The 12,494-nt window shown below is 34.9% G+C and overlaps 1 protein-coding gene across 1 annotated transcript in view; it reads left to right on the forward strand.

Annotated features, from left to right (window-relative positions):
- CHSY3 (chondroitin sulfate synthase 3) overlaps positions 1 to 12,494 on the forward strand; it is a 290,877-nt gene that overhangs the window by 3,024 nt on the left and 275,359 nt on the right. Inside the window, exon 2 of the mRNA XM_027547040.1 lies at positions 694 to 977. Coding sequence (XP_027402841.1) covers positions 694 to 977 — 284 coding nt within the window. The remainder of the gene's footprint in view (positions 1 to 693; positions 978 to 12,494) is intronic.

Genomic DNA, 12,494 nt, shown 5'->3' on the forward strand with positions numbered 1-12,494 from the left:
GAACCTTATTTTAAGATTGTTTTTCTTGATGAGCTTATAAACTTATAAATCAATTGTATATATAAATTTTAACAAATGTTAATTTTTTTTCCAAAAGAGTGCTTTCCAAAGTTCCAAAGTGTTATATTTCAAGACAAGTTTGATATTCTCAGTCTCCCCCAGACTCCCTTTCTCTCTCTCTCTCTCTATATATATGTATGTATGTACATACGTACACACAAACATCTACATCTTTTGGGTTGTTTATGGCTTGAGTTTAATTAAGGATGAAGCAGTAAACTAAATCAATTATCAGGAAAAAATAATTACTGGGTGTCAATGATCTTCCTATCAGTGCTAAATATTGATATTTAATATTATGTTTCTGGGAATTTTATCATTACTTCATACATGTTAAAAAGCCTGTCTTTATTCTCAGCATTATTTAAGCTTTAAAAAAATCCAATGACTGTTACACTTACTAAGGTTTTTCATTGACTAAAAGGTTGATAAAATCTAATTTTAATTTAATACTTATGAATTAGTATTTTTTAAATAATGAAATATTCAAAGAGGTTTTTCTTCTTTTCAATTGTATGAGACTTGTCAAGAGTTTATGCACAATATTGGGAGCTCTTTCCCTTACTTGGTGTGTTATAAATGATTATGAAATTAGGAAAAGGAGTGATTGTTGTTTTTTTTTTTTCTTTGTAGGTGATAAGTTGGAAGAGTTTCTTAGATCACTGAATAGCAGCAAGCCCCTCTACCTGGGCCAGACTGGTCTGGGGAATATTGAAGAACTCGGAAAGCTGGGGCTGGAGCCTGGGGAGAACTTCTGCATGGGAGGACCTGGCATGATCTTCAGCCGCGAGGTTCTCAGGAGGATGGTGCCACATATCGGTGAATGCCTCAGAGAAATGTACACGACTCATGAGGACGTGGAAGTAGGCAGATGTGTTCGACGTTTCGGCGGGACTCAGTGTGTCTGGTCTTATGAGGTAAGACTTGAGCTGTGATGAAAATGTTCCCGTTTTACAGGTAGGTGACAGTTTACAGTCTGGGTCAGTGATTCTATTTATTTATTTTCTCCATGTCTTTGTGTCTGCTTGAAATTGATAGCAACAGTCAGTGATGGACACAAGGGCTATTGTGGGAGAGGCTGTCTTAGAGCTAAGGTGTGTCTGAGGTTTTCTTATTTGTGTGACCCATAACTTTAAGCAGCATCTTACATGTATAGTCATATCTCTTGAAGAGGCTATTTCCTGTTTATTTGGTTTATTGGTGTTTAAATACATTTCCTGTCTCTAACAAGAGGACTGATTTTATGCTCTTGGGCCATAGCTTTAGCATTTTGTCCTTTGTTGTCATTTTGGTTAGGTATGTGATTGCATCTCTTTGCAAATAATTTAACTCTGAAGTTTCTTGGAAGATGCTTACATGGAAATTTAACATGCAGTGTTTTTAAAGCATAGAAAAAGTTAACTTATAATGTTATATCACTTATAATAGATTTACTCACAGCATTTTAAAAGGCATGACTATCTGGTAAAACCGTTCTGAAGGTGATAACTGCTTAATATTATGGCTGGTTCTTTAAAATTTTTTGTCTTCCTTTATTCCATTTTTCTCAGTAGCAGCCATTATTTAAATCATCTGAGTTTATGAACTGTTGTTTCATTGTAGTAATTAGTTTTACAAAATAATCTGAGGTTTTTTTTTTGCCCCTTCAGAAGTTGGTTTTGACATGAAAAGCAGTTGTATTTAAAACAGTTTTCCTGAAAGTTAATCTGAGTAAAAATTACTTAACACTTAAATAACATGTTGCAATTTTCAGTGTACTTTGGTTTTCAAGTGGTTGGAGTTAAATATGTTTTAGCTACCCAGTGCACACATCTGTGAATTATAACTTAATTCATGTAGGTATCTTTTCAAAATTTTCACGCTTTCTTAGTATAGAAGAAACATTTTATGAAAACATGTTCCCTGTGAAGTCATTATACCTCAAGATTACACAGTTCCATTCTTCTTTTAGAAGTGTAATCCTACTTTCCTTAATTTAGCTTTTTTTTTTTTTTTTTAATGATTCAGTATATCTACACTATAGAAAGTATTTCTTATATTTATTACAGAGAGTAAATATTAGTAACAACTAGTTACTTGGAATATGCACTATGCAAATTGAAAATTAGTATATACCTCATTACTTTTATTGATAGAAATAGGAATTTTCTTTTATAAAACTGACTAATAACTACTTTTATAATAAAGATATAAGTAAGTACATTATAGTTGAAAAATAGGTAATTTGGAATAAATTTAATGAAAAAGATTTGTCTCCATTTAATATAAAACTAGCTGGAAGGTAAGAATGAATATTTAACATGAAAATCTCAGGTGATTTTTGTTTACGTAAAAATATCATTTTGTAGATGTTGGCTCTGTATGGATGAGTAAAAAATCATCCATATTTTAAATAAAAGATGGAAAATTATTGTGTTTTATCTGATACTGTATTGCCTTAATATCACTTAGACAGTTTTAAAAAACCTTTCGTTTCATGTCCTTCCATTTAAGTTTTCATTGATTCTGCTATGAAGGTGCAGTCCTCATAAAGCAGTCTACTCATTCATGATGCAAGACAGTAAAATATGCTCAGGTGACATACATGCTTAAGAATTGACTTAGTATTTTATTTATAATATAGATATTTGTTCGCTTAAAAGGGAATTATCATAGATCTGTGACTTCTCTATTGGAATAAGTGGGATCTTAGGTATTTTCATTAAATAAGAGAAGAGACAGAGGGGATGCCAAGCCTTGTAGGGTGTAACTTCATGACCACCATATTTACATTAACGTTTGGTAATACATTTGGATTGTAGACTGACAATTGTCCATCACTAAGTTCAGAATCTATTAAAAAAAAATAATTTCTACATTTTTTCCTAGCTTTACAAAGCATTATTTTCTAAAGAAATACTGTTTCAGAATGTTGACTTGATGTTTTGCTAAGCAATTGTATAGAATTTACTTTATTTTGGATTTCAGTCTTTAAAGGAGCAGTTTAGACAACATATATTTTACAGCTGACATTGATTTAATCCTAACTCTGATCCTAACCCAAACCACAACTCTGTCTTATTTAAAGGAATGATGGAAACTTTCATTACCAAGGAATATATTAAACAGTATCTGTTAATAAATTTAATAATGATAAGTATACAATTAAGTTATGTAAGTGTTTTAACATTAGGGTGTATTCTACATTTCATAGATACCTGAGTAGGTGGACTGGGACACAGCCAAATTAGGGCTTTCCAGTTTGGATTTTAGATTACTTGAAATGTCCAACTATGCTACTGTTCACATTATACTAAAAAAATTAATTTGTTTCATTCTGGGTTGGCACTCACATAAAGGTGAGATTTCACATCCAGTCACAGAATAAACTATGATGTTGCTCCATAATTTTGTTTCCATATTTATTTTAAAAGAACCATCTGCAAAAAAAATTTTCTTAAAATTTTGAATTTTCTTTGCTGAACTTTTGATGGATTTCAGAATTTTATTTGACCTTTCCTCCTCATGAAAGTCCTTGTGAAGTTTAGAGGACTGTTACAGAAACATGCTCACACTTTCTGAGTCTGAATAAATTAAACATGATGGAATGTTATCTTTTTTATGATGTTTATTTATTTTTGGCTATGCTGGGCCTTTTTGCTGTGTGGGCTTTTCTCTAGTTTTGGGGAGTGGGGGCTACTCTCCAGTTGCAGTGCACAGGCTTCTCGTTGTAGTAGCTTTTATCGTTGCGAAGCACGGGCTGTTGGGTGCTTAGACCTCAGTAGTTGAGGATCTTGGGCCCCAGAGCACAGGTTCAGTAGTTGTGGTGCTCAGGTTTAGTTGCTCTGTGGCTTGTGGGATCATCCCCAATCAGGGATCACACCTGTGTCTCCTGCATTGGCAGGTGGACTCCTCACCACTGAGCCACTAGGGAAGCCTGAATATTTTAAAAATGATAAATAGGCTTGCAGATCTTGTAGGAAGAGAATTGAAACAAAATATTAAAATTATAGATTGTATAGCATGTGGAGAAGGCAAGGCACCCCACTCCAGTACTCTTGCCTAGAAAACCCCATGGACGGAGGAGCCTGGTGGGCTGCAGTCCATGGGGTCGTGAAGAGTCGGACACGACTGAGTGACTTCACTTTCCATTCTCACTTTCATGCATTGGAGAAGGAAATAGCAACCCACTCCAGTGTTCTTGCCTGGAGAATCCCAGTGATGGGGGAGCCTGGTGGGCTGCCGTCTATGGGGTCGCGCAGAGTCGGACACGACTGAAGTGACTTAGCAGCAGCAGCAGCAGTATAGCATGTAGCTATTCTTGACTATAAATTACATTTTTGAAACTCTAGGAATCTTCTAGTATTCTTTATTGCTAGATTGAAGTCTACTTTCTCTGTATTATATATACAATTAAGCCTGATATTGGCAAGGGAGAGGAGAGAAAAGAAGTCGGGGTGGGGGTGGGGAGAGACGGAGGTATAAACTTGAATTTGGATTTGAGTCACTAGTGTACTGCTCCTTAGTTTCATTGTCTTTTTAAATTACTTCTCTTGAGTCTTGTTTAATTCAGTTGAAAGTAGATATTGTAATGGTGTCTGCCTCATAGATTTTCTAGAAGATTAAGTGAATTGATGACATGATCCATGTATAGTTCTATATAGTTTTGACAGTATATATCTGGCACATAGTAAATTGTCAATAGATGTTATTATTGTCATGCTGAATAGATCATATAGTATATTACATATAACACAATTCATCAATTTTATTCATTTAATAATTATTAGTCATAAGTGATTCAATTATATCAGAAAAGTCAGACTGGAAATAAATTTTTTTCATTGAAGCATTCAAGTTTGAGGTTTCTTTTTGTCAAAGAACAAGAATTCAGTATGTTTCTATAATATTTTAGAATTATAAACAATCCAATATTAGTAAAACATAAAACATGGAAGACTTTAAGACACACACTACAAATATTTGCTTCAGTCTTTGAACATCATATTAAATAATCTTAAGGAGATGGTGGAAAATATTATTTAACAAGTGATATTTAATATATGTATTTAAGGAATCCCATACAGACTAGACTCTATCTACATTATAAAAAAATGACTGTGTGGCTTTATAGGTTAACCTCCTTTTCTGAGTTTCATTGGAATTTTCAACAGGAAAGGAAGTCAGTATCTCATCCTACAGTCAGTTCACAGGACTCACCCAGGAACTATGTCTCAAGGCAACTAGAACCCCATCTTGGGGTTTCCCAGGCATTTCAGGAACTGATATATAGCTTCAGTTCTTCCTTACCATCTGGTCCTGGTGGTCTGGGAAAATGTCTTATTTTTTGGTCCTTTGATCTGTTTCTTCCTCTGTCATCTCTACCTACTTTTTCTTTCTTCTGTCATTAATGATAAATAAAATAAATTACAATTGCATTTTGATATGCACTGCTCCTCATCAGGTTTTCAGTAAATTAAAGTGTTCATGACAGGCCAACCCTGATATTCCAAGACATCACTCGTAGGGCCCAGGAACGGCTAGCCTTCTGAATAGAGAGGCCTTTGGTTGCTGACGGATCTTAGACTGGTTCTCCCTATACTTGAGATCATTGGAGAGTCAGAATTGAGATTCTTACTTTCCCACCAGGAGTTAGAAACATCTAGTTTTCAAGAACATGTGGCAGATGTTCATAATCAACAGATTTCATGAGTTGCCATTATACTTATTTATACCTCAAATTGTGTAAGTATAGATGACTAACTGAAGCGTGATCGTGAAAAATTATTCTATGCTTTACACTCTGTGAGTGTTAGAATTTATTGGCATCTACTCTTGGCTAAGTTCACATTTTTGGTTGAGCTCTATCTTGGCTACTGTTTTTCTAGTTATTTGGGCTACAATCTGGCAGTTTAGGAGGCTGCATATGGCTCTTGAAAGTTGTTTGGCATGTAAGTTGTTTTAAGGTTTTTTAAATTTTGTTTTTTGATGCCATTAGCAGAGGCAGGCAGTCTTGTGTCCCTTCAGGTCTTGTTGTGCACCAACCTCCCCTTGCACGCTTATTTAACTGCCTGGCCAGATAGGTATAAGAGTGTTATACTTTGAATCAATAATCCACATGTTGAAAATTTCATTAAAGCATTCTCCAGGATATGAATAAATTTTCTAGTGAAAATGAGATGTTTATTTTAAATAGTGTATATTATTTTTTTAATTAATTATTTTTGAATTAATTTTTTCAAGCTTGGCCATTTAGAGTTGTACAACATATAATATAGTTATACTTTCTTTGTTATAGGAATTTTTTGGTAAATAACTAGAAAGTTCTCACTGTTGAAAATTTCTTTATACAATTCATATTCATTCTGTGTCTTATTAGAATTGAAAGTTCCTTTTCTTTGGTTCTGGTTTTAGTAAGATCACTTATATTCAAGCATTAAAACAACTTAATTTCCATAATTCTTTTCCCTGTGAGGGAGTTTTGCATTTTATCTATCTAAGAGTCATTTTCAGAATAGTGTGTATTTATCTTTTTAATGTTTGCAGTTAAATGGAGCCAAAGAATATATATCTTTATTGTCTAATTAAATGTTGTTTCAAACAAGGCAGAGCTCAATGTTGATAGTAATATTTCTCTGTGGTTTAAAAAACCATTTCTTATGACTAAACAGATCTTTATTAGATTTCTTAAAGAGTTAATTTCATACCAAAGTGTCTTATGTCTTAGCTTGGCCCCCTAAAGGCCATAAACACCCTAGAAAATTCCATTATTTCACAAAAGAATATATTTTGGCAGAGTTTCCCTGGGCTTCTAATACCAGAGAGCTAAACTATAAAATTTAAGTATATATAAGTTCTTTGTAACATAACCATTAAGGTTAAAATATGTGCCCCATTCTTATGGGGCTGTTACATATCCTGCTTAGCTTCTTTCTCTAACTTATGAGCTTCCTTTTTCTATAATGCTAATTTTACTGCATCATGAACACAGTTTATGCCCCCAAAGTATATTAATATCTATGGAAAAGTATAAGTCTGGGATTTTTATCTTAAATTCAGTCTTTCAGAAATCATTTCTTGGTTCTGATTCAGCCATATTTAGTTTTTAACTTCACTAAAAGCAGTAAGCTTCTCACACCTACTCTTCCCACCCCCATTCCACTTGTCAGATGAAATCATCACACACTGATTTTATGAAATCTCTTTCTACCCCACTGTTTTCTTCATTGTACAAAATAAAATTACATTCTGAGTTGAAGGAGAAACTTGGTACAGATTTTCCATGTTTTGTAGCCTTAGGTAGTTCTTTTTCATTGTTAACTGGTAGTAACCTGAATTATGAAAAATGTGTGCTTTTTAACAGTTATGGAAAATGCTAAGCTGGGAAGATGCTTCCATGCAATTTGAAATTAGCTCCGTGATAACATAAATTCTCATATTAGTTTAAAACCTTTGAATACTCTTCCTTCTTAATAAATCAAAAGTATTCTAATTTCCTGAAAAAAAATCCAAGTCAGTTTTCTACTTGCACTTCCTTTGTGTTGGCTTCCAAAAAGCTATATAAGAAACATTTATTTCAATCTCTTTTCTATCTAGTGAATTGATGAATTAGGCTTCAACATACAAAGAAATGTAATTTGTCATATAACCGTACTGCACTTTACTTTGATGATAGCATGTGACTTCTTTTGCTCCAAATATTTTCAGATTAACTTTTAATAAGGTGTTTAAGCTAAACATAAACGTTATTAAAATTTTAAAAATCAGTGTCTTGAATCATAAAGCCATTGTTTAATATTATTGAACAATAGGAAAACATGTAAATTGAAAAGTTGAAGGGTTGCAGTTTCTCAGAATTCTAATGAGCTCTTCATTTACTGTCCTAATAAACAGTACTCTAGTTTAGGCTTAACCACAAATAAATCAGTTTGAATCATGACAGATATTTAATGTCACCCTGTCTTTGAAAGGTGTTAGACAATTTATAGTACAGTACTGAATCAAAGAAATATGTTTATTTTTAAAATTCAGCAGGCATAGTTTTAGAACTTATGAATGAAATAGATATCTTAATTTTTTGAGATTTTAAAATCTTCACTCACCATTTATTATTTTGAAAGCCATTAACTTTTAATAAGGTGTTTAAGCTAAACATAACTTTATTAAAATTTAAAAAATCAGGGTCTTGAATCATAAAGTCATTATTTAATATTATTGAACAACAGGAAAACGTGTAAACTGAAAAGTTGAAGGGTTGCGGTTTGTCAGAATTCTAATTCTTAAGTCCTTCATTCTTCACAGTCGGTTTCTTTTCATATTCCTTTCATTTTTATTGTTCAGTTCAGTTCAGTTCAGTCACACAGTCACGTCCGACTCTTTGCAACCCCATGAATCGCAGCACGCCAGGCCTCCCTGTCCATCACCAACTCCCGGAGTTCACTCAGACTCACGTCCATCAAGTCAGTGATGCCACCCAGCCATCTCATCCTCTGTCGTCCCCTTCTCCTCCTGCCCCCAATCCCTCACAGTATCAGAGTCTTTTCCAATGAGTCAACTCTTCCCATGAGGTGGCCAAAATATTGGAGTTGTAGACCTATTTATTTATAGAGTACCAGTACCTTCAAAAATTGATGGTTTAAAGAAATATACAGATTAATAAACATAACATATAATAAAATCAGGGGGAAAAGGAAGATGTACAGAAAAATTTTTTTTCAAAGAGGAAAAATGCACGTTGAACTCCTTTTTTTGTGGCATTAAAGAGAACACTAGCTTAACATTATATTGATACTTAAGAGAAGTCTTCTTCGTGGAGCAGACAGGGGCTATGAAGGATCATATACTCAGCGCCACTTCTTTGATAAGTAGAATAGTATGATTGGCTTGGATGTTTCTTAGAAATTCCCTCACTATAAACCTGGACGGTAGCACAGAAGGGCAGTTCTTCAGGAGGAATTCTACTTGGAGACAATGCAAGTACGCCATTCTTTGATAATTTGCTTAATGGAGGGAGGTGGGAGGGGGTTCAGGATGGGGAACACGTGTACACCTGTGGCGGATGCATGTTGATGTATGGCAAAACCAATACAATATTGTAAAGTAAAAAAAAATAATAATAAAAAAAGAAAGAAAATAGCCTTCAGAGAGCCCTCCATGGGTATTTCTTCTTACTTGAATGGTCTATATTAGGCTGACCAGCAGCAAGTTTGATTTATGCACTTTGTTCAGTGGGAACCCAGAGTACAGCCACTGTGTCCTTGATTAAGGGAAGGTCCATGTTTGTGCTTTGCTCATTAAGAGGAAGGTAGAGATGCCAGCTACAAATGGAGGAATAAAACCAAATCATGGACAGATAGTGGACCTCACCTGAGGAGCCCAGGCTCAGGCCCAAGAGAATTCCTAACAACTCAGCCTAGAGTTACCCAGCTTTTGAGCTGATTATTAGAAATGTATTTTTTTTCATGAATTTAATAAGTATTATATAAGTTATATACTTATATGTATTTAAAATTGATTATATAAATTTTAATTTTAACATAAATTTTACATGGATCGATTAAGATTTAAAGATCCACATTTTAATGATGAAATGGTATATTATAATATCTAATACTCTATTATACAAGAATAAATCTTTAATGAAATAATGATATTTAATATTCATGATGAGTATCTTAAAATGTGAAAAATATATAAGGTTATAATAAATTGAAGTGTTCTGCCTTAGAATTCAGTTATCTTACATCTTAAAAGCTAGCTCATTTATTTCATTTGCTCAAATAGATCTATTGAGCACATTTTATCAGCAGTGGGCACACACACCTTCCTTGTCTTTACGGAGCTCCCAGGTAGGGAGAGTCAGTCCTCAACCAGTCTCTGCTTTCGTATCTGATATCGAATTGGGTTTCCATCTCTGTCATCCTTCTCAGTCTTTTTCCTTCTAAATCATGAGTGCTCAGTTGTGTCTAACAGTGGTACTTGTCTTGGAACTAGAATCAAATGATTCTTATTTTAATTTTCTTAGGTGAGCATCATCCTCTCTTGTTTGTATTACAGTCTCCTGAAGAGGAGAAAGCTAAAGACATATTTAGCAATTTTATTGCATATTAATATATCTTAGGTCTGTTATATGGGCTTCCCTCATAGCTCAGTTGGTAAAGAATCTGCCTGCAATGCAGGAGACCCCAGTTCCATTCTTGGGTTGGGAAGATCCCCTGGAGAAGGGATAGGCTACCAACTCCAGTATTCTTGGGCTTCCCTTGTGGCTCAGCTGGTAAAGAATCCAACTGCAATGTGGGAGATCTGGGTTGGGAAGATCCCCTGGAGAAGGGAAAGGCTACCCTCTCGTATTCTGGCCTGGAGAATTCCATCAACTGCATAAACCATGGGGTTGAAAAGAGTTGGACACGACTGAGTGAAGCACAGATCACTAGAAAATTGTTTTTTAATTAAGTCTGGAGCTTAAGTACCTGGCTTCACACCCCAGCTCTGGCATTCACTAGCTGTGTGACCTTAGTCAGGTTATTTCACTTCTCAGTGCCTTAGTTTCCTCATCTGTCAAGTCGATATAACAGTACTTACCTCACGACACTGAGGTGAAGATTAAATCAGTTAATGTATATGACAGCACTCAGAATGATACCTGACAGTGGTAAGCATTCTGTAACTATTAGCTATTTTTGCAGAAATAGATCAGCATGCAATAGTGCCAGCTTTACAGAGCCATTGCAAAGAATGCAAAGATCAATGTATTGGAAGCTATTAGAATAATGCTTGACATATGCTAATTCCTGCATAACAACTCTCATTAATATTTTCCAATTTACAATGTTAATATGCCTTTTTCCCCCTCATGGGAAGGAAATCATGTTGATTGGAAAGTTTTATTGCGATTGCCTTTTGAAAGATGGACCTTGCTGTAGTAGGGAGGGTGCTGGTTCAGTGGTTCTTTAACCTGACTGCGTGATGGGAGCTCTGTGGGGTCTTTGAAAAAATTCTGATGCTGGAACACATCCCTGACTCATTACATCAGAATCTTTGACAACTGAGTCCAGTAGCATGGACAGTGTTAAAAACTTGTGATTCTCGTGTGGCTTATTAATTTTGTTTTCAAATATACAGTCCATCTTTATTCCTTGAAAGTTATATTTTTTCCTTTTGTTATATTTCCCTTTTGGGAAAAATCACAGGAGAAGAATCAGCATTTCTGCATTTATTTCTATGTCTGTTTCTTGTCTGTTCCAAGTGAATATATTAATATATAAAATGAAAACAATTGTATGTTTTCTTATGGTCTGATTTTTATGGTTCATATATTATTTTTTTGTTTTAGAAAAACACAAGATTTAAAACATTTAAAAAAACACATTGTTTATCCATGCAAGGCTTAAGGTTTTTCTGTTTTTATATATTGCATTTGAATACTATATAGTAATAGAGTTCTTAAAATATAGGTGAAAGGTTTCCATTGAATTATTTGCTTTAACAGTGACTTTTTGAATTAGAGCTTGGCAGGGAAAAAGCTATTAGTGATCTATTTCAATGAGTACAGAAACCATAACTTAAAGGGATGACTTTAATTTCAGCCTGTCATTCTCATATATTTCCTGTCCACTGCTATAGCTGACTGCTATCATGGAGGAAAGTATAGGGTACACAGGGGGCTTCTCAGGGGTGCAGTGGTAAAGAATCCGCCTGCCAATGTAAGAGACACTTGCATTGGAGACTCCAGTTTGATTCCTGGGTCGGGATGATCCCCTGGAGTAGAAAATGGCAACATGCTCCACTATTCTTGCTTGGAAAATTCCGTGGACAGAGGAGCCTGGTAGGCTAGAGCCCATGCGGTCACAAAGAGTCAGACTCGACTGAGCATAGCCCAATAGCAGCAGCCTAGGGAACACAGGAATGTAAGGGAAGACCCCAAAGAGAATAGAAAGATACAGTGCTTCCTCCAAATGAGGTCATGTATAGGGACATTGCCAAGTAAGTGTGGATATACAAGAAGTCAAGGGCAAAAGAATAGCATGGTAGTGAATAGTGTGTTTGATTCAATTGTATCTAGTGGCAGGAGACATGAGGCTCCAAAGCTGTTGGTAGAACTTGATTGTGAAAGGCCCTGTATGACTTCCTCAAAAGTTTAGAGTATACCTTGTAGATGAGTGTTTCTTAGAGTTAGTGGGGTTGATATAATTGATTTAGACTCAGTTGGTGGGGAGACCATGAATAGTATGTTAAAAATCTTTCTGGGTGATTCTGATGACAGAGTGAAAAATCGGTTCCATAATGGAGAGCTTTGAAGAATTCTTCATACGCAGCCATGATCAGTGTATCCCTTAGTGGCCGGAGCACAGAAGGATGGATTGGAGGCTCTTGTATCGAAGGACAATGAAACAAGACAGTTAGGAGGCTATTGCCCCATACCCAAGTTAGAGATGAGTCTTAATCAAAGAGTCAAA

This window comes from Bos indicus x Bos taurus, chromosome 7, assembly GCF_003369695.1.
Source record: "Bos indicus x Bos taurus breed Angus x Brahman F1 hybrid chromosome 7, Bos_hybrid_MaternalHap_v2.0, whole genome shotgun sequence".
Taxonomy (NCBI): domain Eukaryota; kingdom Metazoa; phylum Chordata; class Mammalia; order Artiodactyla; family Bovidae; genus Bos; species Bos indicus x Bos taurus.